We start from the raw sequence: 26,957 nt of genomic DNA, 5'->3' as shown, positions 1-26,957 counted from the left end.
GAAGAAAAAAATAATTGGTGATGAGTCAATTTTTTAAAAAACCGATTGATATATATTGTACATATATATGTGTAGTGTGTGTATATATATGTTAGTACTATATATATCTACAATCCGTTAAAGTTTGACTTCTATCTCTACAAGTGAATGGCCTACAAAGGGTGTTGTGACGTGAGAGTATATGCGCTAACAATGGCAAGAAATCAGGATGCCTCCAAAAAGCTGTAAAATATATCAAAATTTGGCTGCCCCCTAATAACAATAATAAATAAAAATAATGATAATAATAGTAATAATAAATTGATGGGATATACTCATGAAAATAAAATAAAGGTATGTGAAAGAGAAAGGGGTTTCCTTCAATTTTGAGTTAATTAAATCTGTATACTTTCTTTCATGGGGGGTTGCCATGAAGAGAAGGAAGGCACTATGGTGGGGGCAATCTTGGAAGCATGCATGGGGGCTTAATGGGTATCTCATAACAGAGAGAGAGCTGCTTTGGCTCCTTTTATATAAATATATATATATATATGGGGTCATATATTGTGGTTCTTTTGTTAGATCTCTCTCATATTATTTTTTGTTTTATTATATATATATTATAAAGATTTTTGAATATGCATATATGGAAAGAGAAATGTATAGACATTTTTCTAGTGAATTAATTTAGTAATTAATTATGATGTTTGGTAATATGGAGTACTGATGAGAGATTAATGTATGTGTTTACATTATTTAAATGTGTCTCTCTCTCTCCCACATCATTGGTGACACTGATAATTGATTTAAGAAAGAAGGTAGAATATTAAAAAGTTACTTTAACTTTAGCTTTTATTTGATCACTTTGTTTTTGTTATTGGGTTCCATAGGGTTAATCAATGAAGACCAGGAGGACCCTTTTACGAATATACCCAATTTGTGTAAAAGTTTTATTTTTTCCCTTCATATTTTTTTCCCCTTTATAATTACACAACCTAGAGATAACCAAAAGGGAGCTATTGTTGGTTAGAGTTTTTGCCGTTTTTACATATGTAGAATCCGTATAGAAATCAATATATATATATAGAAAATTATATGAACTGTTCTTAATTGGCTCTATTATTTGTGTAACATATAGGTAACAAGAAGAAAATAATACATACTTAGAATTATATTATCATTTTGATCAAACTATGTATAGGTATCTATAGGAGGGAGTTTTTATATGAATTAGAGTGAAAATGACACGTACCAAAATCAATCGGGGGATAGAAGAGGACAAAGAAATTAGAAATAATCGGTCATAATTCTTTCATGTACTTCATATGATTCCACAAGAGAAAGAGTTGGGAAAAAAACAAAAATCTCTTACAGTTAGTGTCCTTTGAAATCTGGACAAAAAAAGCATAAGGGGTCTGTTGCCATTTATTGTTGCATGTGCCACAATAAATTAAGAATCTCGTTTGGTCTTCTTTCTTCCATCATAAGCATTCCAAACTCTTACTTTTTCTATTTCAAAAGCAACAAACAAAGCTACCTAGCTATATATAATATATAGCTATATGTGTAGCTAGTAGTACAAGTTTTATATATATTATATTATTAATATTTGTTTAGTCCAAGATATTCATGCCTATTTTTACCTCAAGATATTCATGATTGCTCGAAGATTATTCCATTTTCTACAAAGAAAAATTTGTCTAGTTTATAATATTTGCAAATAATTAGCTTTCAGGTTTCCAATGTGTTCATTGTGAAAGTCAAGAACTTCTTTATAATTATTAGTCGATCCATATTTTTAGTATTACTTTAATTAATATATTTTCTATTAATTATAGTACAAGTTATATAGCTGCATGTAACAAACAAAAGAAAAAATATATGATTAATTTATTACATTGTTATAAGTATACGTATACCATGAAATGTAGAATATACCAAATCTTCTCGATCAGTATATATAAATGTAAAATATATATATTTATACCATATATATGCATGCAGTCATCACTACTAGTATATTATATATATCATAGGATCCCTGATGAATATTAATATAATCTATTTATCAACTATGATTAAACAATAATTAACATCCATTTATAGTACACGTATAATGGACTGAAAAGAATATCCAACAATATCAGACAAAAAAAAACCTATCAAATCAGTGCTCTGTAGTATGTTAACATAAGGAATCGTTTGATCATAAAACAGAATGTAAAAGCCTACTTTATTTGGCTGTTGAATACTCCTTTATCAAATTATATAAAACGTAAAACCAAAGCATTCTAGCTAAAAAAGATGAGTTTCCACTTTTTCTCCAGCCATGGCCATTTCCATTTTAGCTTTTTTCATAAAAATTACTTTTTGTCTAATATTATTCCTCCTCTCGTCAAAACACGTTTATAATGACCTTTTTAGTAGTAAATTAACTTATTAGCTAGCTGTATGGCTATATATATATTTTTAAAAATATATGATGTACTGTTGTTACGTTTTTAATTATGTGTTTTTATTATTACCAACTTATAATTATTATTATATAAACATGCAAGTGAATATTTCAATATAATTCCATGGTTTAAAATAGCAGAAACTTCTATGAAGTACTTACTGATCAGTAGTTTATTATTAGATATATATATATATTTAGAGTTATTGTTCTAGAAACATTGATTATATATGACTATATATTACTTATAATAAGTAAGGGACATTATTATTTGAGTCTAGAAAATTATATCCCGGGAATCTTGCTGAAATCATCACAGTCACAGAAGTGTCCCAAATTGGTATTGGCTAATATATATTGTTATTCAAATTAATCTACTGATCTTTTTGGAGACAAAAAGGAAATTAATTCGAAATCATATCAACTAAAAAGTAAAAAAAAAATAAAAAAAACGTACAGATTTCACCCCCCAAATAATAATATATTAATATATTATACGGTAAGGCAAAACAAAATCATCATTATCAATAATATTATAAACTAGTGACTAGAGCTCTTTAATTTCCTCTTTTGTGTGTGTGTGTGTGTGTTAAACCTTTGATTCATAGCTAACTGATGTCATAAACCAGAAAGAGAGAGTTGCAGAATAAAAGCTAAAGAAAGAAAATGAAGAACAGAGAAAAGTCAGAGAAAGAATGGAGAAGAAAAGAAGATCTCATTGAACTGAAAGCAGATTACAAGTTTATATACAATGCTGAGTAAATAGCATGAACACTCAGCTGTAACCGAAAGTGTAACAACCAACCAAAACAGATTAACTAACTGTAACAAACGACAAGAGCTAACAACCGTATAACGAATTAATCAAAGGCTAACCGTCATGAGCCTTAACACCGCCCCTCAAACTCAGAATTGGATGATCAGTAATTCTGAGTTTGTCCCTGAAAGAAGAGAACCTTTGACTAGAAATAGCTTTAGTGAGACCATCGGCAATCTGATCAAAGGTTGCTACATGTTTGATTTGAACCATCTTGTTCAAAACCTTCTCTCTCACAAAGTAGAGATCCAATTCTATGTGCTTAGTCCGAGCATGTAAAAGCTCGGATTCGTGTGAGCATGATGGTACCGAGGTTGTCACACCATATTGTAGGAGGTTGAGACATGTGAATGTGAAGCTCGAGAACAAGTAATGTAACCGAGTCAATTCGGCGGTCACATTTGCAACACTCCATATTACGCTTCGCACTAGAACGTGAAATGGTTTGTTGCTTTTTGCTTTTCCAAGCAATGAGATTCGAACCAAAAAAGATAGCATAACCCGAAGTGGATTTCCTATCATCAGGATCCGAAGCCCAATCGGCATCACAAAACGCAACTAGATCATGAGATTCGGGCTTGGAAAAGGTGAGACCAAAGTGCATTGAGCCACCGATGTACCTCAATATGCGCTTGTGACTTGCCAATGAGTCGACAAAGGACGTTGCATAAATTGGCACACTTTGTTGACACTAAAGGATAACTCGGTCGTGTAATGGTGAGATATTGCAACGCACCAACAATGGATCTATATTGTTGAACATCGTGAAGAGTTCCCCTTCATGAGCGGACAAACGAAGACCACTTTGTCATTGGAGTTGGTGAAGACTTGGAACCAAACATTTGAGCTCGAACAAGTAAATCCTGAGCATTTTTCTTTTGACAAAGATGAATACCCGAATTAGTGTACTCAACTTCAAGACCAAGAAAATATCGAAGGCGGCCAAAGATCCTTGAGAGAGAATTGTTTGTTGAGATCAAGAACAAGAGTATCAACAACGGTTTGGTCACTTCACGTTATTAAAATATCATCGACATACACAAGAACAAGTGTTGTTGATGTAGAGGAGTGATTAATAAACAAGGAGTGATCAGACTTTGAGGAAATAAATCCAAATGATGTCAAACTCTGTTGTAACTTGTCAAACCAAGCTCTGAGCTTCTTAAGACCATATATTGCCTTATTGAGTTTGCATACAAGATGTTCTTGGCCGAGGATTTCAAAACTGTGGCGAGTCATGTAAACCTCCTCGTGTAATTCACCATTAAGAAACGCATTGTTGACATCTAGTTGTCGATTTGCCAACCATTAGACAAGGCTAGAGTCAAAACCACCGAATAGTGACGAGTTTAACCACGGGACTAAAAGTCTCGTGAAATCAAAGCACATTGGTGAAAACCTTTAGCAACCAAATTTAGCCTTGTTCTTCAAGACACTCCCATCGGGATTTTCCTTGATTTTATAGACCCATTTACGACCTTATTGCTTGTCGTCCTTCAGAAGTCGAACAAGAATCCAAGTTTTGTTTGGCTAAGGCAAGAATCTCATCACTCATTTCCATGTTCCATTGTTCTTGTTTGAGAGCTTCTTTATAAGAAGCCTGCGGTTCTCGAGAAGCTAAGAACACGGGTTTAAAAATACCCATCTTTGACACTGGTTTCGCAATTCGTACGATTGTGTTTTCCGGAGCATTAACACGACTGCGCAATTAAGGGTAAGCTGCGGGAGATGAGCAAGGTGGTGTCACGGAATCGGGTGTGAGGCCGAAGTCGTGGAGATGTTGCGGATCCTGGTGAAGTTCTGAAGAGCCACGCATCGACGGAATGGAAACCGATCCGGACAAGTAATATCGGTATTAATCCGAAGTCATGAGAAGTAGAAGCATTGTCATATAAAGCAAGTTGGTCATTGTTGAGAGTAGAATGGACAATATTTAACTCGTAATGAGCGAGATTAGAAAATGCGGATGCGGATGCAATTTGGTCTCTTGGTTCGGCGAAGGAGATGCAATGTTAGGTGCCGGTGTGGGAATTGGGACGAATAACGGGTTGGTCGAAGAGATCGGTGGCAGAATAGGGAGTTTTTGAATGAGTACACACGGTATTAATGCGACACGGATGAGGGAATGGTATTCACATCTGTAGTGCTTCTTTGGTTTTGAACTTGCTCATAAGGGAAGAAAATTCATCAAAAATGACATATCTCGAGAGATGTATAACCTTCCCTTTAGAGTCGAAGACATTTATAGCCTTTGTGATTCAAACTATAACCCAAAAGGTGCACGGGGCGGAACTCTATCTTGTGTTTGTTGTAAGGTCTAATATTGGGATAACATTTGCATCCAAAGGTCCTAAAGGTAGTGTAATCGGGTTTTGTGTGAAACAAAGTTTCCAAGGGAGAACCTTGGTGCAACAAGGGGTGTGGGAAGTCTATTATGTAAATAGACTGTCCTAAAGAGCTTCATCCCAAAATTTGAGAGGTAAAGAGGCTTGTGCGAAGAAGCAAGGCCATTTTCAACAATGTGCCTATGCTTTCTTTCGAAAAAGACCATTTTGTTGATGAGTTGTAGGACATGGATGTCTATGATGTATACCACGATCGGCAAGAAAGGAGGTAAATGACACATCGTACTCACCTCCCCAATCAGTTTGGAGAGTTTTAATGGATTTGCCAAGTTGTACCTCAGCTTCAGCTTTGAAGTGTGGAAAAGTTTTAATGGCATCTGACTTATTTTTAAGAAGATAAAGCCATGTAAACCTAGAATAAGCATCAACAAAGTGAATATAATACATATAGCCATTAAATGATGGAACAAATGATGGTCCCCAGTTACGAGACCACAAGTCAAAGTGGTTCGAAATGATAGTTTGAGATGCTCTAGGAAAAGGGAATTTATGAATTTTACCAAGACAACAAGTGAGCAAATTGAAAATTCGAATCTTTATTAACATTGGAAATGTTACAAGATTTGAGTACGAGTTTGGACCACTTTTCAGAGGATGACCAAGCCTATTATGCCACAAAGTAAAATGGTTTTGTACATTTGTATTACACCTATAACAAGCTAGACAATAACAAAGTAGAGTCATTGAGTGTGGCAACAAAAGTACACTTAGAATCGGGCAAAATAGATTGTTGTTTTTGACGGAGAATTTCTTGGTGTGAGAAAGACTTCGTCTTTGCAATGATTTGAAATTGATTTTGGAGGAGAATTTGAGTGTACGGAGTCCAAGATGAGTCTTATCAAAAGTATATAGGTTATTCTTGTGCATTTCCATCAGAAAGATAGTAAGATTGCTCACTTTGTCCTTGACATAGCAAAAATCATCATGAAATTCAAAAAACACATTATTGTTTTTAGCAAACTTGGAAACACTAATGAGATTTTTTGTAATTTCAGGGACATGAAGCAAGTTATTAAGAACAAGAGAGTGAGATGCATGTTGTGGAGTAAAAAAAGAATGACCAATATGCTTTATTGACAAACCTGTACCATCTCCTACATACATTTGGTCTTGTCCTTCATAGTCTGTGAAAAACGTAGGGTTTTGAGCTTGAGGAGTGCAATGGTTTGTAGCTCCGGAGACCAGTTGGAGTCATTGGAGCTGTTATTGGGAGTCAAATTTGCTTGTGGTTTCTGCAATCCATTACTCTGAGCACTTGATCTGGTTGTGTTGCGAAAGATTTATCAAATACGTAAAAACAATCGTGTGCGTGTGTCCAAAGCGCGAGCACAATTGACATTGCACCTTAGTACTTTCGATTTGCACCGAATACGTTTGCTTGGTTGGGAGGGGAAATTAGCTTTGACTCCAGAATTATCTCCACGATTAAAACTCCTGAACACAGGTTGATTGAATTGACTTGAATTGTTGTGAAATTGAGGATTTCCTCTCCCATACTGCTGTCTAAATCTCCTCCAAGCAAGATTTGCCTCCATTAAAGCATCTGGTTGTAGATCTTGATCACCGTACACCGATTTGCACTAAAATCAATTTCTTTCCCGAATTCTCAATTCGGATTCGAAAGCGACGATGCCTCGATTTCTCCGACGGTATATTGTTCGGTTCTAGTGTTTGTAGAAATGACAAACGTATCGTATTCACTTGGAAGACCTTTGAAGATCGCGGCCACATGGTCACGATCACTCAAAACTTCTCCCACGAATGCAAGAAGATCAACTGTTTGTTTAACTTTCAAGAGATAGTCCTTGAGACTTAGAGTTCCTTTCTTCAAATTCTGCAATTTAGTACGAAACTCAAAGGATTTTCGAGGAGACTTGTAATGTGAAATGCTTCTCCAGAGTGGACCAAATCTCGAGCCGAATCGCATCCCACCATTCGAGTCGAGGCTCTCGGTCATCGAAGACGGCAACCATGAGACAAGGAGTTGATCTTGGATCTCCCGTCGATGTAAGCTTGATTTACTCGTTTTTTGCACCGATCCTCTGGAGTTAAGAATTCGGATGGAGGAGGATCTTTGATGAACTTTAGAAGGCGATTTCCTTTGATTCTTTTGAACACCGTTGCTTCCACAAGAGAAAATTATGATCATTCAACCTAATCGAAATGCGTGATTAAAGTAAACGGGTTCTTGATGAGTTTGAGTTCGAGGCCGTGTAGCCACCAATTAAAACCGAAGTGTTGTTCGAATTACCACCAGGATCCAAGAGTAGCCATGTTAGCATTGAGCGGAGGCCGGTATTTCTGATACCATGTTAAACCTTTGATTCATAACTTAAGCGATGTCATAAACCGAGAAGAGAGAGTTGCAGAATAAAAGCTAAAGAAAGAAAATGAAGAACAGAGAAAAGTCAGAGAAAGAATGGAGAAGAAAAGAAGATCTCATTGAACTGAAAGCAGATTACAAGTTTATATACAATGCTGAGTAAATAGCATGAACACTCAGCTGTAACCGAAAGTGTAACAACCAACCAAAACAGATTAACTAAGCAGAATAAACGAGAATAAGCTAACAACTGTATAACAGAATTAACTGTCAAAGGCTAACTGTCATGAGCCTTAACAGTGTGAATGAGAGTACTTGGATGCAATGCATTGCAGTTTTGTTGTACAATTACTAAAGAGAAAAATAATTGAAAACATATATGAATGGTGGGCATACATAAGAGGGTTATCTTTTTTGCTTTGATTTAAGTAAAGGAACAATTATTAAGTAGGTTAGTATAAAAACTTGACTCTCTCGATCGATAAGGATGAGAAAGAAGATGATATATATATATATAAACAACAGCTAATAATAAATAATTAAGAGGAAGCATATCACACCGTCTTCTCTGAATTAGAGAGAATAGTGGGGAAAAGAAGAACCACTTTGAGTCTTTTTATCTTTGGAATAAAATTTGCAATGGACCCCTTTGAAGGATCTGATTAATTTCTTGTTGGCCCTTGGTATCAAATCCAAAACCCCACTTTTAAATTAACCCTAGCTAGCTAGTACAAAGAGATATTCGATCTAATAATAATATTAATATATAATTAAGAGTTTAATTGCTTTTTGAAAAGATCATTAATATTATATTTATTTATTTGTTGTATATATAGATATAGATCCAAAATAAGTAAGAGTGTATATAGTACTAGATAATGCTATATGTACATGTACATTTTATATAATATAATCATTATTTATGTCTCTTTTGTTTTTTTAGGTGATGATGATCAAATGTTGTAACGTCTTGTATGATATGATAATCATGTTTGGTAAAAGAGTTTCATCCGTTGGATCAAGATGATTACACTCAATTACCTAGCTAGAATATAATCCCTTCTACACAAGTCAAAAGTGAAAGAGAGAATAAGGTAATTAATTAAGAGATGATCGAGCACAATATTATGGGATATGATCATGATGGTAACATTTCATCCGACTGGTGTGTTTGGTTGATGACTGATCATGATCGATGGCTTGGGTAGATAAGTCCAAAGTGGGACCAATAACACGGCCTACATAGGAATATTATTTCTATTATTATTACTATAATTATTAGATAATAAGATCATCAACGTATATACACATATACATAACATCATAATTTTAGGTTTGTAAGCGGCATAAATTCAATAATTTTTTTACTGGTATAAGTACTCAATATTTATAAAACTGTAATTTTCTTCTAATTTCATCAGTACAGACTCTGTTATTGTCTTAAACATACACATATAAGACTTAAATTTTAGATTATTTGGTCTGGACGAAAAATATATAGTATCAATTACTTCCAAATCTTTTTTTAATAAATTTAAAACGGAGCATATACTAACGAAAATAGAGAAAAATTACAGTTTTACAAACATTGGATACTTATGCCACTAAAAAAATTATTAAGTTTATGCTGCTTACAAACTCAAAGCGCTGCTATTTACCCTAATAATAATAATAATAATAATAATATCGAAAAAGATGAGATGGAGAGAAAAAAAAAAACAGACGGGAGCCCACAGAAGCCTGCATGTGCAACACGTGTACAGTCAGAAATATCCCGCTCCATCTCTGATGTATTGTATGTATATATGCAAAAGAAGAGAAAAAAGGTTCTATTATAAGGCATACAATTGTTACAGGAAGCGATACTGAAACTTTTCAGGCCCTTTTCCAAAAACCGTAACTGGGCCACTCCCCCATCTCAATATTGTACTGCTCCCCACATTAAATTCACCACTACATGACACTTCCGTATTCATCATCTTCCCTTTCATCTCTCTCTCTCTCTCTCTAAACCATTCTCATTCTCTCTCTTTCTTTCTTTCTTTCTTTCGTTGGTAGTACTGCATAAACCACACCTCTTATAACTAATTAAGATATAATTAATTCTCCTCACCAAACAAAAACACATATCATCAATAATAATGGGACACCACTCATGCTGCAACAAACAGAAGGTGAAGAGAGGACTATGGTCACCAGAGGAAGATGAGAAACTCATCAACTACATTTCAACCTACGGCCATGGTTGTTGGAGCTCTGTTCCAAAACTTGCAGGTAATAATATAACTAATTTTTTTTCTATATATATATACATATGTACTGTGTGTGTTTGTTTATGTATATAAACTGATATATTTATATATACATAGGTCTACAAAGATGTGGAAAGAGTTGCAGACTAAGATGGATAAATTATCTAAGACCTGACCTTAAACGTGGGAGCTTCTCACCTCAAGAGGCTGCCCTCATCATTGAACTCCATACCATTCTAGGCAACAGGTATTTATATCCATATATATATATACACAAAAAAATACATAATGCTAGACTGTATTTCTATATTTATACTTATATACAAGTTGGTTTTTATAGATGGGCTCAAATAGCGAAGCACTTACCAGGAAGAACAGATAACGAGGTGAAGAATTTTTGGAACTCAAGCATAAAAAAGAAGCTGTTATCAGGCCATGATAATCATCTTCATCATCATCATCATATCATTCCAGCTGCAGCTTTAACCTCTTTCTCTGATCACATTCATTTCCCCAACACAATCACACCATCTGCTTTTTCGGGAGATCATTATCATAATCATGATCAAACTAGTAGTTTGTTCACTTTCACCGCTGGATCAAACCCTAACAACAATATTCTCACCTCTCATCAATCACAACCGAATCACCACGAACAACAGCAGCTGTACCTTCCCATAATTAATCCAACGGCCACGTCACTCGTGGGGACCACAACTCAAGGATTGTTCTACAACAACAACAATAATAATAATAATAATACTAATGATATTTCATCAACGACACTTAATTATGATTCTTCATTTATGTCGTTTTTAGGTTATAATCATAATCATCATCAACCTGCTTCAGTAACAGCTCCAGCCCTTGAGAATATTATAATAAGGTCATTACTCGATCAAAATCTAAGCGCTGCTGCAGATATTATGATCAATGATAATTATAATCATCATCATCATGTAGTTGAGGACAAGCCTGAGCTTATCATCGATCCGAACATGATGATATTATCATCAGCTTATAATGATCATGAGAACACGTTAATGGCGGCCCCCTCCATTTCCATGCCGAAACTATGCGATGATATGGTTGATCACATGGGTAGCTTGTGTTCCACGGCACCATTAACGTTAGCTGCTTCTGCTTCTTCAAGATCAGCTGTGGTTGTCTCAAGTTTCCAGGATTCTAATTGTGTCCCAAATGTTATTACAAGTCAAACGTCCGAGTACAATAATATTGATGCAATGATGATTATGTCGTCGTTACCGTTATCTTCATCTTCATCGACTTTGTCGTCTCCCTCCTCATGCATATCAGCATTGTCAACGCCGTTACCTAACGGTCAATTCGTGAACCAGCTCCAATCCTAGCTTATATGACTAGTTTGATATATAAATTATATAAATTATATATATGTTATTTTACATTATTATATATGGCAGTATGTAATGTACGTAGTAGTACAAGAGTAAGAACAAATCATTCGAATAGTGATTAAGGTATTTTTTATATATGTATGGAATTTTTATGAATATGCTTGCATGGATTTATGAATAGCACAGTGCAACCATTTTGTTTATATTTAGGAAAATGTTATAAGGCACTAGTTCCTTGTTAGCACCATTTAATATCCGGTCTCATTTATTTTATTTTAAATTTTTTTACATAAAACTATTAATTAATTATAAGGCGTCACCTTAAAAAAGTGGTGCTAAACATCTTACTACCTATATTAACGCTTTTATATTTATGTCCAGATCGATCAACTTTGAATAGAAGTAAATGCAATGGCCATAATCACAACATCCAAATGTTGCTAGCTATAGAAATATTAATAATTCAGGCTCTCTATAATATTCCTAGCTATTAATTATGTACCCATCTTTCACATTTTAATTTTAACAGTCAACATATATTTTGTAATTTAAGTACAATTTATTATTTCATACTAATTAAAGGTTTTCTCTATAGAATTTGATCGTCAAGAATATAAATGACTCTTTCTCTCTTGATCTGTTTCCATTATTTCAACGCTATGATGCAAAGACATCAAGTTATAATAATCGATGCCAATACTTGTGGACTCTAAAGTCAACTCGTGGATCATTGTAGACCAAAAGCCGATAATCAATTGCGTTGCCTCATATTTAACCTCTACGAACTTGAGTTAATCTTCTTTCAACAACGTAAAAAAAACTTGAGTTAATCAAAGTCATAATTAAACTATGCTATTGTTTTAAGCCGCTAAATTAAAGGGACCAAAGTCAGACTACTTAAGAGCACTTTTTCATTTTTTACCCCCCTACAAAAGGACTATCATTTCATCGTTATAATTAGTTAATTTAGGCACTGACTTAATTGGTTACAAATATAATTGCATTTGCATTGTTCTCCCCTTGTTCATTGTAACGGAAAATGTCATGATTTCTCTTGTACCAACGTTCAGATTATAGGCTATGGGCCAATGATTGAGATTCTTAGTAAACATAACACTATGGCCTATGGGCCATCACCGACTACAGCCGTATAAGCTCACCTTCATATCTGGAGGCCCACAACATAAAAAGGCCCAAGTTCATTTTCCTGCAGAGAGTATGACCTTTCCCATGAATAAAATGAGATGCAAAACATAAAGTTGGATCAAAATGGACCACTCCTTGGAGGAGAGAACTATAATCAAAGATATTCAATTTTTCAACGAAAATCAAACATTTTCTTGCAAAACAATCTTTCAACTATAATCAAACAATGTTAGCTCATTCACAATCCACTCTGGAGAATAAAGCCTTTCAAAAAAAAATTCAATTTTGTTTCCTCTATGATTTATCATTGCTGTGCATGCTTCCAAGTCTAATTTATTACTTGAGGATGGATTGTATAATCGAAAATCAAAAATTACTTCAAAAGTTCCTAAAAACACAAAAAGATCTACTAATTGTATTCAAATCCCATTAAGGCTTCCAACAGTACCGTAAAACACAACAAGAAACAGAGCTTCCTTCGTCTTGATTTTCAAAAGACGGGCATCTAAACTTTGATATCTTAAGAAAAACCAGTCCAAGCTAACGGCAGATATATGCTAAGCTGTAATTCTTGCTCTGCCTTTTGCAATTCTTCGAGCAATGACTCTCCGTCCACCCTTGGTTGCCTTGCTGTTCATGTTAGAAAAGATATCGTTATTAACAAAGTACTCTCAATATACTATTAAATGGATCAAAACAACTAACAAAGTTACACCAATAGCAAGCTTAATCAGCTGATCTAATAGGCAAAACCAACTTTAAAAGTTGTGATGGGATAAGAATTTAGTAACACCCCCATCTGCCAAAATAAATATGAACCATCTAACAAAGTGTAAGTACATACATGCAATACAAGTATAGAACATGCAGTCATAAGCTAAAACGGTCATGTGGGCATCTATCTCCCTAATAAAGAAAACAACCATCACTGCCATATAAATTTTGCACTTTTACACCAAGACCTAAAGAGAGATAGAGAAGGGTACCGAGAAAAGAATCCATGCTTTCTCTTTCGCCGGATTGTGCTAGGTTGGAATGTCCGCTTGGGAAATAAGAGCATTGGCTCTTTTGACAAAGAATCATCTCCTGAAAAACAAAAACAAAACAGAACAAAAATTCTAAGTGAAAATTGGGTTAAAGAATCACAAAAGCTACTATTTGGACACCATAGAAAGAATAGCATCAATTTTTTCAGTGACGCAACAGCAACCCCAAATTCTCATGTTAACTCCATCTATGGAAGCATAGAATAGATTTCGGGGTCCCTAGTTTTTGCTTATATTTTGAAATAATGGAAACAATTTGTCACTCTCAAGAGAAAGAACTAATCATAGTCTTCATGTCTACATAAAATAAGTTTTGTATCTAATGCTGTTGAATACCATCTTTAATTCTAGTTAATCTTACAGAATATACAATCTTTGCCAATAAAACGACAGTAACAGGGCCTTAATCCCTGGTGCCTAATCCAATCTATTAACCACATGAATAATTATTGTTTGTAAAATAAACAGATTCTAAAGATAATGACAACGAATCCCACAAGCATGTATTGAAAACTGATTATTTCCCTATGAATATTATGCGTTGGTTCTTTTTGGGTCAAAATTTGCTTACGAATAACATATACCCAAAATGTAGCATAATTGAAAATGTTTATCTAAAACTTGTAAATAAATAAAAAATCACATTTTCCAGAGAACCAAACAAGTACGAAACAGAGAGACGAGAGAAAGTACCGTCGGGTAGAAAGAATTCGAGAGAAGGAAGGCCAGAAGGGTACAGAAAACCCTCATTATAAACATTCCTTATCGATTCGGCGTCATTTTGCTGCAGATGGAGGGGTGAGTAGAAATTAGATAGCGACGGGAACACCTTGGGAGTGATATCAAGGCCATGAGTAGAAATAGGAGAATTCGAATGCGTCTTTTGGGCCAGTGGAACGAATGGCTTGTTCAACAATCGGTTCACCAGAAAAGATCCCGTCCGAATTAAGGTTTTGGACGCCATTTTTGAAGCTAATTGAGCTAATCACTAAAACCCTAGTAGGAGACTCAAGAGTTTTCTCTTCCGAGGGAAGGGTGGTCAGATGGGTCGGGTAAGAGTCCCCAAAGTATTGGTTATTGTCACAACTGTCCCCAGATCTTTAATTGTTTTACATTTTAGCCCCTAATTTTCATTTGTTATGCAACCATGCATTAAACATAAGTAAAAGAAAAATTCTAATGATCAACACATCACAAAAATTTTAGCCCCTGATTTTTACGCTTTCCCTAAAAAAATGTTTAAGCTATATCTAAACACCCTTTGAAACACATCACCCTCTAATCCTCTACATAAAAAATAAAGTTAAAATGAACAAAATTTGATTTTATGCATGAATTATGATATATACAACACACAACACTAATTATTGATATGGTATAATTTTTTATTTTTTTTTTCAATTAAAGTTTGACAAAAAGATACATATATTCATTCATACTTTAAAATATGATAGAATGACTTTTATATTTTATTTCCTAAAAGTATAAACATAATATTTCACATATGGGACTTAAAATTATCACAAAAGTTCAAACATGGTATTCGAGATGGTAAAAAGATTGATTTATAATTATTTTTATTATAATTATTTAATATGAGAAATTAGAAAAAGGTTTGATCTTGCAGTGTTAAGTTTAGCCTGCTATGCATGCTTATGTATCATCTAAGGAATACGATTCTTTTGTTGAATAAGGTTAAGAATGGGATATATTCTTTCTTCAACATCCAGAACTCTAAACTTCCAGTTCCAAGTCATTCTTCAGAATCCAAACCAAAACCTCTAGACTATATTTCAAATTATTTGATTACTTTTACTGATTCTTAACCTTACTGATAAACCTATTAAATGGTAACTGTTCACGGACAAACGGCACCGTTTAAGCCCTTTCCACGATCAAACTCACAAAAAGAAACTAGTGAGTCTCAAAATCAACTTGTGACAAAAGTATTTTGTTTATTTCAGCTTTTACTAAATCACCAGTTACAAACTTACAAATACACAAACCCAGTGTTACTATATTAAATTAAGATTGGAAACGGTTCCATTACATTACAAGCAGTTTTGCTAGTAACAACAAAACAAACTGGCACTACTAAAACACGATGCCAAATAAAATTACAGGAAGCATTTGCTCCACCATATAAGAGGGTTAACCAACTGAAACAATGGACACAACCAACCTCCAAGACTCTAAATTTAATTTTAAAAAAGGGGAGAAAAGGACATCTCTAGAAGGAAAGTAAAAATGTGGAAACCATAATCAACTTCTTAGTCTTAATCAGAGACTAGAAATGAGACCTTAATAATAGTAAGAAAGAAAAGAAATGAAACGAAAAAAGAATGTCAGAACTCCAAATGTACACAAAACTCATTCCAACTGGGAACCACTTATTGCTCTTGCTGAAGCAGAGCTGAAGAAATCCAATCCGAGGCAGCTGTGTGAATTTCCAACTCGATATTTGGAGAAGGAGAGAGAGGAGTTATTGAAACCTGTTATACACAAATCAACCACCAGCTCTGAGTAGTTGCAAAAACATTATCTAGATTTAAGACAATGCAAATTTGAGATTGAGACCAATAGGAAATGACCCTGAGAACTTACAAATCCGCTTTCAACTGCTCTGAAATCCAGTTCCTCATCCATGTCATTCTGCTCCTTGTCAAGGAACTGCAAACAAGTATATCTTCTTGTATTAGTTTTATTGTTTTATAGCAACAATAAATAGAAGATTCTAGCAGTACATTTCTAATGTGTTGTACACAAAGATAATAATGACAACGGCACCAATATCACCAAGCAACATTAACCTCAAGCAATTAGATGTTATTCATCAAGTTGTCTCACAATCGTTTCGTTTTCCTGATTTTCTACATTACCTCTAGCCTAAAAAACTTTTTGACCCGCTGAGACTCTGTTTTACGTGCAGCACCAGTGGACTCAATCTCCACATTCTTCTTTTGTGTTGCCAACCGGCGAGCAGCCCCCTGATAAAAGAATACAATCCATTAATGAAAAATGGAGACGAACAAAAATTCTTGAGGAAATGATGGTCTAAATTATTATATTAATAGTAATAACAACTAGCAACAAAATGTAAGCCAACTGTTTACACTGTCTTTTAATAAAAGCCACTTACTGCAGCTGAGGCATCCCGACCAAGCTGTGCAAGCTGAATCCCAAGGCTTTGTTGATTAGACATAAAATGTCCTGCAGGGTACCTATTAGTTGAAACAGCTTGCCAGTTGGGAGTCGATCGCCATGTACTTTGCTTGGTCAATTTGAAACCCTGTTAAGGATAGAAGAGACAAACGCTGCACATGATTATAAAATAACTTTACAACACCTTGCAAGTACTTAAAACCGGGTAACTAATGTTATTATAGCAGCAAAATAAACTATTTGGACATGCAGGCACAGTTTGCTTAATTTATTATCAGCTGTAATGGTGAGACATACGCCAAACACGTTTAAGCATACATCAACTAAGTTTACAAGTACGCTAGTCTCAGTGATCTACATAGACCCTAAAAATAAGTACTCTATAATTGAAGACTTTGTAATTTTAGACACTTACACAACTAAAGATACACCTATACCAGTAAGCAATCTGTAATATTTCATTGAAATATTAAAAGGTAACAATAGTTATTCAATGCACTCCTCAAAACGAAAATTGTCCAAAACAAGTAATATGCTTTAGGAGAACTTATTTTGCAGTCTCAAGAGCAAATTCTTTTCCTATCATATATAATTTCACCTCAAATCAGAAAACTTAAAATCTGAATGAAAATTAAAAACTGGGTTTATTTCACAATCACATCACTCAATGGAAATTGTATTCTTTCTTAAACGTAAGCCTAAAGAAAAATAAAATTACATATCTTTTATATCATGTGTACATTAATCAGGTGGTGTTCAAATAGTGCATCACAATTATTTTTCAATAAAGAAGCCAACAAGATGAGGATACTACTTCAAGTAACACAAACCTTGTTTGACAAAGGCAAAGTTGGAATTTCAATGTTCAGAGAACAGTTTTTTGGAAAAACCCCTTTTTCAATATCCCTAACAGCTGCATTTATCAAAGGTAAACAAACAGCAACAGCATCTTTAAAATGACTTTCTTCACTTTCATCCTTCTTCCTGTGATAGATTAACCAAATATAAACGGATGATTCCATAAATAAATGGGAACTAAATTTCTGATGAGTTATGACATTGACAACCAACTCACCAATGCAGGGATACTGACAAAGATGGTACACCACATATCATAGCTTCCCGAGCTCCCGCAACAACACCAGAGTAAAACCTGGTCCATTTGATGTTTGATTTAATATGTAAATTTCAATAAAGTTCATATTCATAAGAAGGAAGGGAAAGATCTCATACAAGATAGGAGCAAAGTTATATGATGCATACACCGGTTTGGATAATATACCCGAATAATAAAAAATTAATGAAGAAAAACAATGTAGGGAAACAAATGACACTTACTTGTGATGGCCACAGCTTGATCCTCGGTTAATACCACTAATAACCTGAAAACATATTGAAATTAGGAATTGCTTGGCTCCAATATGAGATATAAATAGTACTTAAAGATTACAGCACATAGATTCTAACCAATAGAGGCTTCGACCAAGAAAACAGTGCCCCTGACAATGCTAACGAAACACAATCCGCAGGGGTCCCTGAGTAGAAGAATCATGATGAAACCTATTATTATCAATGACCCCAACCAAAACGCAAAACAAAAGTACACAACATCAATAACAAAGACCGCATAGACAACAAAACGAAAAAACAAAATTAGGAAAACGAGAAGAGTGTAAAAACACATAGACACAATTGCACCTGAAACTTCATAAGCTATGGCACCATTAATTTCCGCCGAATTCACAGTGACCGTTTCTCGAAGAGTCACAGAATGACCAGACACTGATTTGTCCCTAAAGAATTCAATTTCAAAGAAACAAAATTCAAATGTGCCAATAACAAACAAAATAAGACACGATAAGATATAACCGACACAAGCAATACCCATCTGAAAACATGAGACAGAGGGAGAGATTGAGATTACTCACGATTGAGGAGCGCAGACATGGACACTGTAAAGACCTTGAGAAACAAGAGCTTCAACGAGGCAAGTAAGGCCAGGGGCATCAATCCCATCACCATTGGTGACCAAAACAATTGGCTTGGAACTATCAACATCGGCATCAACAGAATCAGCATCAGCAGGGGGTGCAATAGAAGATGAGGGTTGTGTGGAATCAGCAGCAGGTTCCTTGGATTGGTCTCCTTCACCAACCTTCCTGCTGAGAAGGACCTGTTGGAGATTGGAGACCAACCCCGGAGGCAACAAGTTATTCTTCACAGAAGTCGAAGTCATAGATAGAGAAACCTGAACTTGATTTTGATTTGGGGGGCAAGAAGATTGGAAAATCCAAATCAAAAAAAAAAAAAAACCCTAGAGGGTGAGAAAGAGAGAGATATATATATATAGAAATAAAGATGAAAATGAAAAGGAGGGAATTGTTCAGTGGAGAGAGAGAAAGTTATAGATATAGATATAGAGAGATAGACCGGTTCTAACGGAGTTATTCTAGAGAGAGAAGAAGAAAGATAATTGCAGAATGGGCTTTTTCATCTTTTCTTTCAATAATTGGTAATTAATATATTGTGAAGAAGAAGAAGGTCATTAACCACTAACCAGTGATGTAATAAATGTTACTGGGAAAATGATCAAATATTATGAAATTATATTATTTTTTTCGGCTTTCAAACATAAATTATTTTACCCGAACATTGTATATTCAAATAAATATTTTCAAGATTTTTAAATAAGAAATATTAAAGCATGTGTTATATTATTATTGGTACATTTTAATATCAAATTTTATTAATTTTATTTAAGGTATTTTTGGAAAGTCCCAATATAATTGGATTTGTGTGTAATTGAAGGTAATTACACATTTTAACATGTTTGTCTAACCATGTAATTATACTGTAACTATGTTATTAGAAGTAATTGAGGGATTCCAATTGCACCCTCCAATTCTCATGGCTCCATGAGAATTGAATGTAATTACATGTAATTACTAAAATCTTTCCATATTAAACATTAGCTATTAAAAAATATTATAATTACTAACTATTTTGTCAAACAAGATATTAGGAATTCATATGTAATTAACACCTCACAGGGCCGGCCCAAGCATTGAGCAGCTTGGGCCATTGCACAAGGCCCCCATTTTCTAAGGCCCAATTTTTATTTTTATTTTTGAAGAAAAGGCCTATTTTTTCTTTTTTTTTTCCTATTATATACACATAAATAAAAAAATTATAAATAAATTTTAAAAAAAAGCTAATAATAAAATTGTAGTTTTAATGTACAGGTTTTTTTTTTTAAAAAAAAAAAAACCCAATTTTAAAATTTTGCACGAGGCCCCCAAAATACTTAGGCCGGCCTTGCCACCTCATATCCAAACACACCTTACATTTTAAAATATAGTGTAATTACTAAAATTAATACTTTAATAATTACACAGTTACTCCCTTATTGTAGGATTATAAAAAAAAATTAGTAATTAATAATAATTTTTATTAAATACCTGATATTAAATTATATAATTGTATGTAGTCAGTGGAAAAAATTGTGCTCAAATCTAATAGAACAAATATGGTCTTATTTAATTGGCTAGCTTAGGAAGGGACAATTTTGATTGTATTTAAATTTTGTTTATTGTGTAATTTTCAGATTTGTTGTCAGATCAGGGGAAATATTTTGGAATAATACAGGTTGTATTTTTAATCAATCAATTGACGTGTAACTTAATATAAGGAACCTGTGTATTAATATTATAATATATAGTTTCAAAAAAAAAAAACAAGAGTAGTGTATAGGAGATTATAGACATAATTGTGTAAATAATTTTCAACACAAAAAATGTAGGAAAGACGTTCAAACTCTAATAATTCAAGCATGTAATCTAAAGTAAATTGATTGAAACCTATAGGAATACTTTTTATGATGAAATGTGAAAATTCATACTTTGAATACACATACTTTATTAGTCTATTCACTTCCACAGTTAAACTTAATAATTTAGATTCCATCACCAGCTAGCTAAAAAACTTAACTATTCACATAATAAGTAAACAAAATTCCCCTAAAAGTTTATTGGCATAATTGTTATTAATTTTTTTGTAAGATACAAAAAACTTTTAATGAATATTCACTTCATGCCAAAATAACTTAAGATAAATAAAATTATCCAAAGGTGGAGCATGTCGTGTAGCGTTTGTAGCATTACATACATTTAGAATATTGCCAAATCTTATCACAAAAGAATAATTTAGAAAAAATTCATTTAAGTTTTTATGACATATTCTTGAAAAGTCTTTCACAATCTAATTAATTGCATGTATTACGGATCATTCTAGTCTATGAAATTGAAATGATCGTCTCTTTTTTTTAAGATTAGCTGTCTTTTAATTTGAGGAGGACTTTTATTAAGGGAAATTTGATTTTCTATGCTTAGAAAATCAAAAAATTTGATTTTTAAACCAAAAATTTAAAACCTAAAAAAACTATTTTTTTTTTTCAAAACCCCAAAAATACCCCCCTCATTATTCTCAACCATCTCTCTCTTCCTCCTTTCTCTCTCAAAGCAATCCCACCCGAAACCCAACTAAGAAAGCACCAAATCCAACCGATCCACCTCCGGCGTTCCACCCAAAACGCCGATCGACCACCACCCACGGTGAACCACCGCACCCACGGTAGACCGCACCCACCCACCGACGGTAGACCGCACCCACCCACCCTAGATCGCACCCACCCACTCTTGACCGCCCCCACCCACTTCCTGCGATTTTCTCTGAAACTTTTTTTTTTTTTTCCTGCGATTTGAGAGAGGGAAGAAGACAAAGGTCCGATGGTCGGACCTTGGGGGTCCGATGGTCCGACCATCGGACCCCCCAAGGTCCGACCATCGGACCTTTGAAATTTTTTTTTTTTTTTTTTTTTTTTTGCGATTACGGGAGAGAGAGGAAGAAAGGGTCTGATGGTCGGACCTTCGGGTCCGATGGGTCCGATGGTCGGACCCATCGGACCCGAAGGTCCCGGCCATTTTTAATTTTTTTTTTTTTTTTTTCTGCGATTTGAGAGAGAGGGAAGAGAGGTCCGATGGTCGGACCTTGGGGTCCGATGGGTCGATTGGTCGGACCCCATCGGACCCCATGGTCCGACCATCGGACCTGGGGTGTGGGATTATTGGGACCGGCTAGATAGAGAGAGAAAGAGAGATAGTTTTAGTTTGGGGGTATTTTTGGGGTTTTGAAAAAAAAGGTATAGTTTTTTTAGGGTTTTAATTATTGGTTTAAAAATCAAATTTTTTGATTTTCTAAGCATAGAAAATCAAATTTCCCTTTATTAATTATTATTCTAACAAACCCGCAACGTACACGTGTCACGTCACCATTTGTTATGACTATCAGTTTCATACTCGCCGGGTGACATGGGATTGGGAAGAAAGGCGGGTTTATACTTATTATGCATGCGTTGGTGGGTCTGTCTATCTAACCCATTTTAGCCTATTAAATAAGGAATTAAGGATTAATAAAATATAGTTTTTTTATCCAATCAGCTGTAACAACTACCTAATTGTGTCTTCATTTTTTCTCTTTTTTTTTGGTTATTTCAATTTTTTTTGAAATATTGCAACTATAAATTATGTTTGGGATACCATTTCTCTCTAAAAAAAATAGTGGTAATAATTTCTCTCTAAGAAAAATAGTGGTAATAATGTAAAATGCACAACTCATCAATTTAATAATTAATTTAAAATAGTATAAAAAATTCAAGTAGCAATAATATGAATATATCCAAATAAATGATAAAATAATTTTAAGAAAATATTTTTACCAAGCAATAAATATATAAATTAATATTATTTACGAGTGGGTTATTTCTTTCTTAAAAATAGAAAAGTGTGACTATAATATAAAGGATTATTATTTCTATAGTTTAGGTATAACTTTTTGCTCTGTGTGCAATTTAAGTGTGGATCTAATATTACTCTTTTTTCTTTAATTATTATTTAGCTATTTAAACAATAATGACAATAAAAGTGGTTTCATAGTTTGGCCACAATTAAAAGTGGATTAATTGTAACATGGTTTGATATAATTAATGAATTAAAGAAGTGTGTATGGGTACCAGTTTAATGTGTTACATTATCAGGGACCAATATAAAGAAGAAGAAGAAAAAGAAAGTGGTGCCTATCACGTAGTCATTAAAGGAGTTGGGTTGCACTTTCTTTTTAGTCAAGTCTCATTTCCATCAGTTTCAAAAAAGAGAAAAAAGTCTCATTTTCCTCATACTTCATAAAATGGGGTCACACATAAATATAATATATATTACAAGCTGTAAGGAACTTTATTTCAATCTTAACAAACACACCAGAGATTCTCATAGCTCATTTTATCAAATATCAAATAAATAAAAATTAATTGAAAGGCTGTCTACTTTTACTTAAGGAAAATTTTTAATGCACCCTTCAAAAAAAGTTCATCTATGCATTCCTATTTTTTCGGTATTTTGAAAAAAAAAATAGTTTTTTTTCATAATCAAATATGTTATAGTTATTTAAAACATGTAATAAACTTTGAGAAATTTAGAAAAATTTATCAAGCTGAAAATAGATTTCAAACAGTTTATTTTACATGCATATAAAATAAAAGAGTCTCGCGTGTAATAGACTGTTTAAACATTATTTTCGACGTATTAAATTTTTTGGAATCTCTCAAAATTTTACAAAATATTTTAAATAACTATAATATAAATGATTATAAAAAAAATTAAATTAAAAAATATTCTCAAATGCCAAAACAAATAAAGGTATATCCCGTACCATTTGGTCCGAAAGTAACTTTTGATTTTACAAATTTTGATTTTGATTTTGATTTTTGGGTGTTATTGATATACCTAACAAATAAGTTGTGATTGGTATATACTAGACACAAAAAAGTGCATAATTATTATGAACATAAAAAATTTATGGGATGGCTGCATATTTGTTGGGTGAATAATAGTATTGTTTCTATTTAGTAAATGGTCAAAAGGAGTTAGATGCAGAAGTAATTAATGGAATATATATGTGGTAGCTCACCTGTTTGGTATTGTTACATAATTGTTATCATCGCATTAATTATAAATAGGTTTTAATATCATTCATACCTCCTCTTTCCTAATATGTATTAAACTCTAATTATAAGTCCCCATCTACCCTTTTCATTATGTAAATAAATGTTGGGAGTTTTACCAAAAACACCTTCTATAAATTGATGTTTCATTAACAATTAGATGAGCATTTTAGGTTGTAAATACTCCAGTATAAATTAATCTTTTTTATAACCAAATTAAAGCAATGTTGGCACTACAAGAAAATAAAAATAATGAGAATCATCAAGCTAATTCCATGTGAAGTTTGTAACTCCATTTGGTTTACTAATAATAAATTATAAAATAAATTCTACAATGCACCTTTGAAAGAAGTGTACCAGTACACTTTTATTTGTTTTTTTTTTCTTTGGTGTGAGTGTAGCATAAAGATATTTTTACAATCAATTAAAGCTTATAGCTTAAAGATTTTGGGTTCAAACTCATGACCTCTCTCTTAACCTATCCCTCCCTCACCACTAAGCTAGCCTTAGTAGCTTACCTTTACTTGTTTCAGTATCTAAAAAAAAAATTAGTCTAATTTTATTTATAATTGTATATGTTGTAGTTATTTAAGACAACCTGTAAAAATTTAGAAAAATTTAACACGCCAAAATAAAATTAAAAGAGTTTATTGTACGCGTGAGTTTTTTATTTTATACGTGTATGAAATAGACGATTTGAACATTGAATTCTATATTGTAAATTATTTCAAATTTCTTATAATTTTATAAAATATCTTAAATAACTATAACGTACAATACTATGAAAAAAAAAATAGACGAATTTTTTTTCTAAAAGTCGCAATAGTTAGGAGTTGTACCAATACACCTATTTTAGTGGGGTGCATTGTAGACCATCTCTAATGCAAAATTTAAATTTTGTGTCAAACTTGCACAAAAAATAAATTTGTGCTTATATTTGACCAACTATTTTAATTATGCTCTAATACACAATACAATACGTAAAATAAGTAAAATAAATAATTAATTATATTAATAGTCATTTAATATTTTATTGAGAATCTAAAAGTAGCATTAATTTATTCCAAGCTAAATTTGACTCAATATTATATTTTGGGCTAAATTTAACACACACTTTTAACATGTGATAAATTTAACACACTTTTTCTTCTTCTAGATAAGCCATGGAGATTGAGACTGTGAAACCGAAAAAACAGCTCTAAAGAGGATAAAGGAAGCATAGAAGAGAACTAAGCGATAAAGAGACTGAGAAATCAGAGTGAAAAAGAGAAACAAAGGAGGAGAAGGCCCGAGACCCATTTTGAGGTTGATAATGACGAATATCTACGGGATTGAACATCCTTTTGTAGAGTGTCGAGATACAACTAAATTCAGTAACATACGAAGAGATTCGAATGAGATCCAGCAAGATACGAATAAATTGACTTCTATTTATTTAGTTTGGCAAACTGAGAATAAAGATTTCAAATTAAGGTTTCTATTTGTTCTCGTCGTTCAGTGAATACTCGTATCAATGATAATAGGTTAATTAGTAATTTTTTCCCTTGAACTTTGACATATACCAATCATGTCCCCTAAACTTTTTTGATCGTTAAAAATTCCCCCTGAATTATTGAAATTGTTAGTTTAAGGATTTTTGTCTAATTTTAGTTAAAAAAATTCTAACATGGATCAAAATTTAAGGGGCATGATTTAGTACGTATAAAAATTTGAGGGGCATGATTTTATAGATATCAAAGTCTGGAGAGCATGGTTTAGTACATAAACAATCACTGAAGCAGTAAAATTGAATGAAATTAGACAAAAGTCCTTAAATTTAACAATCTCAATATTTCGGGAGAATTTTTAACGACCAACAAAGTTCAGAGAGCACGATTTAGTACATGTCAAAGTTCAGGGAAAAAAAATTACTAATTGTCATAATAATAATAATAATAATAATAATAATAATAATAATAATAATAATAATATTTGTAATGTTAATCATATATTAATTATTATTTATACAACATTTACTTAAATTAAAATTTAAGTAACTCTAAATTATCTCCTCTTTATACTATTAAGGTAACTATACATATGATATAATATATATATATTTAGTGTTTATACAAACACTTATACTATATAATATTATATATAACATAATGGAAGAGTATATATATATATCATACGTTTGAAAAGTATATAATAATATATAATATGTTCAGCCACCATAAATAATTCAGGTGTACTACTGCGATAAATCAATGTAACACAAGATTTAAAATTAACATATTTTCTAAGCTTATATAATCATTTTTGTTCCTAATTAAATACAAACACATATATATATACATACACAATTATTAGCACACAAATAATAATATCATCACACATAAATTATTAATATTAGACTAGGTATTACAATGTTTACTTGAATGCAATACTACTAGTCTTATCATTAAGAACTTGGAGGTCAATCCATAGGAATACCGACTAGCACCGATAAAGTTTTATAAGATAATATTCAATTAAGAAGAGATATTGTTTTATGCATCGACATTATGTATTTAAAGATGAAAAAGAAATAATTATTTAACTAAGTAGGAGATTGTTGGAATTGTTTAAATACTTAAAGTTAAAACATGAAGATTAGTAAAGACTAATCAATGAGATATATTTAACGTAAGTTAAAAGAACAAAACACATTAAAAGATTTATATTTGTAGAACGTGTTAGAATTTATTTTTAGATCCTAAAACTTAGTTTTGATTAAACTTGCCCGTGAAGTTCTATCTGGATCGTTCAGAAATGTCAAATGCATGTTTCAGATGAAATGCACAGTATAAGGCGACATGTTGCTTGAAACATTTCTAGAATTGCAAAAAAATAACCACAGTCAAAGTCCCACGAGATATGTCGTCAATTTTAGGTGATATATCACCTCAAGACTAGGTGAA

General features: G+C 32.9%; 3 protein-coding genes across 3 annotated transcripts; 1 reads left to right on the top strand and 2 right to left on the bottom strand.

Annotated features, from left to right (window-relative positions):
* Positions 1-9,961: 9,961 nt before the first annotated feature.
* LOC115706995 (transcription factor MYB26) lies at positions 9,962-11,785 on the top strand. The gene is made up of 3 exons (XM_030634788.2): positions 9,962-10,253; positions 10,349-10,478; positions 10,572-11,785. Exons 1-3 carry the CDS (start codon positions 10,121-10,123, stop codon positions 11,599-11,601), a joined length of 1,293 nt encoding a protein of 430 aa, XP_030490648.2. The 5' UTR covers positions 9,962-10,120; the 3' UTR covers positions 11,602-11,785.
* Positions 11,786-13,018: 1,233 nt separating this feature from the next.
* Positions 13,019-14,905, bottom strand: LOC115706999 (uncharacterized). Its single transcript, XM_030634792.2, has 3 exons — positions 14,493-14,905; positions 13,740-13,839; positions 13,019-13,383 (listed from the first exon to the last, which is right to left on the bottom strand). The coding sequence occupies exons 1-3, from the start codon at positions 14,761-14,763 to the stop codon at positions 13,311-13,313; spliced, it is 444 nt and encodes a 147-aa protein (XP_030490652.2). The 5' UTR covers positions 14,764-14,905; the 3' UTR covers positions 13,019-13,310.
* An 891-nt stretch (positions 14,906-15,796) lies between these two features.
* On the bottom strand, positions 15,797-19,464 carry LOC115706996 (uncharacterized). The gene is made up of 10 exons (XM_030634789.2): positions 18,890-19,464; positions 18,660-18,754; positions 18,429-18,496; positions 18,300-18,343; positions 18,037-18,114; positions 17,792-17,945; positions 16,939-17,088; positions 16,679-16,786; positions 16,404-16,469; positions 15,797-16,291 (listed from the first exon to the last, which is right to left on the bottom strand). The coding sequence occupies exons 1-10, from the start codon at positions 19,195-19,197 to the stop codon at positions 16,190-16,192; spliced, it is 1,173 nt and encodes a 390-aa protein (XP_030490649.2). The 5' UTR covers positions 19,198-19,464; the 3' UTR covers positions 15,797-16,189.
* Positions 19,465-26,957: the final 7,493 nt, after the last annotated feature.

This window comes from Cannabis sativa, chromosome 1, assembly GCF_029168945.1.
Source record: "Cannabis sativa cultivar Pink pepper isolate KNU-18-1 chromosome 1, ASM2916894v1, whole genome shotgun sequence".
NCBI classification, from domain to species: Eukaryota; Viridiplantae; Streptophyta; class Magnoliopsida; order Rosales; family Cannabaceae; genus Cannabis; species Cannabis sativa.
The sequence above is the reverse complement of the archived record's forward strand: the minus strand, read 5'-3'. Positions and strand labels throughout refer to the sequence as shown.

Coding starts and splice junctions, on each gene's coding strand:
- LOC115706995 (XM_030634788.2), top strand. CDS start 10,121: ATGGGACACCACTCATGCTGCAACAAACAGAAGGTGAAGAGAGGACTA. Junction 10,254..10,348: donor CTCTGTTCCAAAACTTGCAG/GTAATAATATAA, acceptor ATATATACATAG/GTCTACAAAGATGTGGAAAG. Junction 10,479..10,571: donor CATACCATTCTAGGCAACAG/GTATTTATATCC, acceptor TGGTTTTTATAG/ATGGGCTCAAATAGCGAAGC.
- LOC115706999 (XM_030634792.2), bottom strand. CDS start 14,763: ATGGCGTCCAAAACCTTAATTCGGACGGGATCTTTTCTGGTGAACCGA. Junction 13,840..14,492: donor CGAATTCTTTCTACCCGACG/GTACTTTCTCTC, acceptor TTTGTTTTTCAG/GAGATGATTCTTTGTCAAAA. Junction 13,384..13,739: donor AAGCATGGATTCTTTTCTCG/GTACCCTTCTCT, acceptor TAACATGAACAG/CAAGGCAACCAAGGGTGGAC.
- LOC115706996 (XM_030634789.2), bottom strand. CDS start 19,197: ATGACTTCGACTTCTGTGAAGAATAACTTGTTGCCTCCGGGGTTGGTC. Junction 17,089..17,791: donor CTTTGCCTTTGTCAAACAAG/GTTTGTGTTACT, acceptor TATCCTTAACAG/GGTTTCAAATTGACCAAGCA. Junction 16,292..16,403: donor GAGCAGTTGAAAGCGGATTT/GTAAGTTCTCAG, acceptor TGTGTATAACAG/GTTTCAATAACTCCTCTCTC.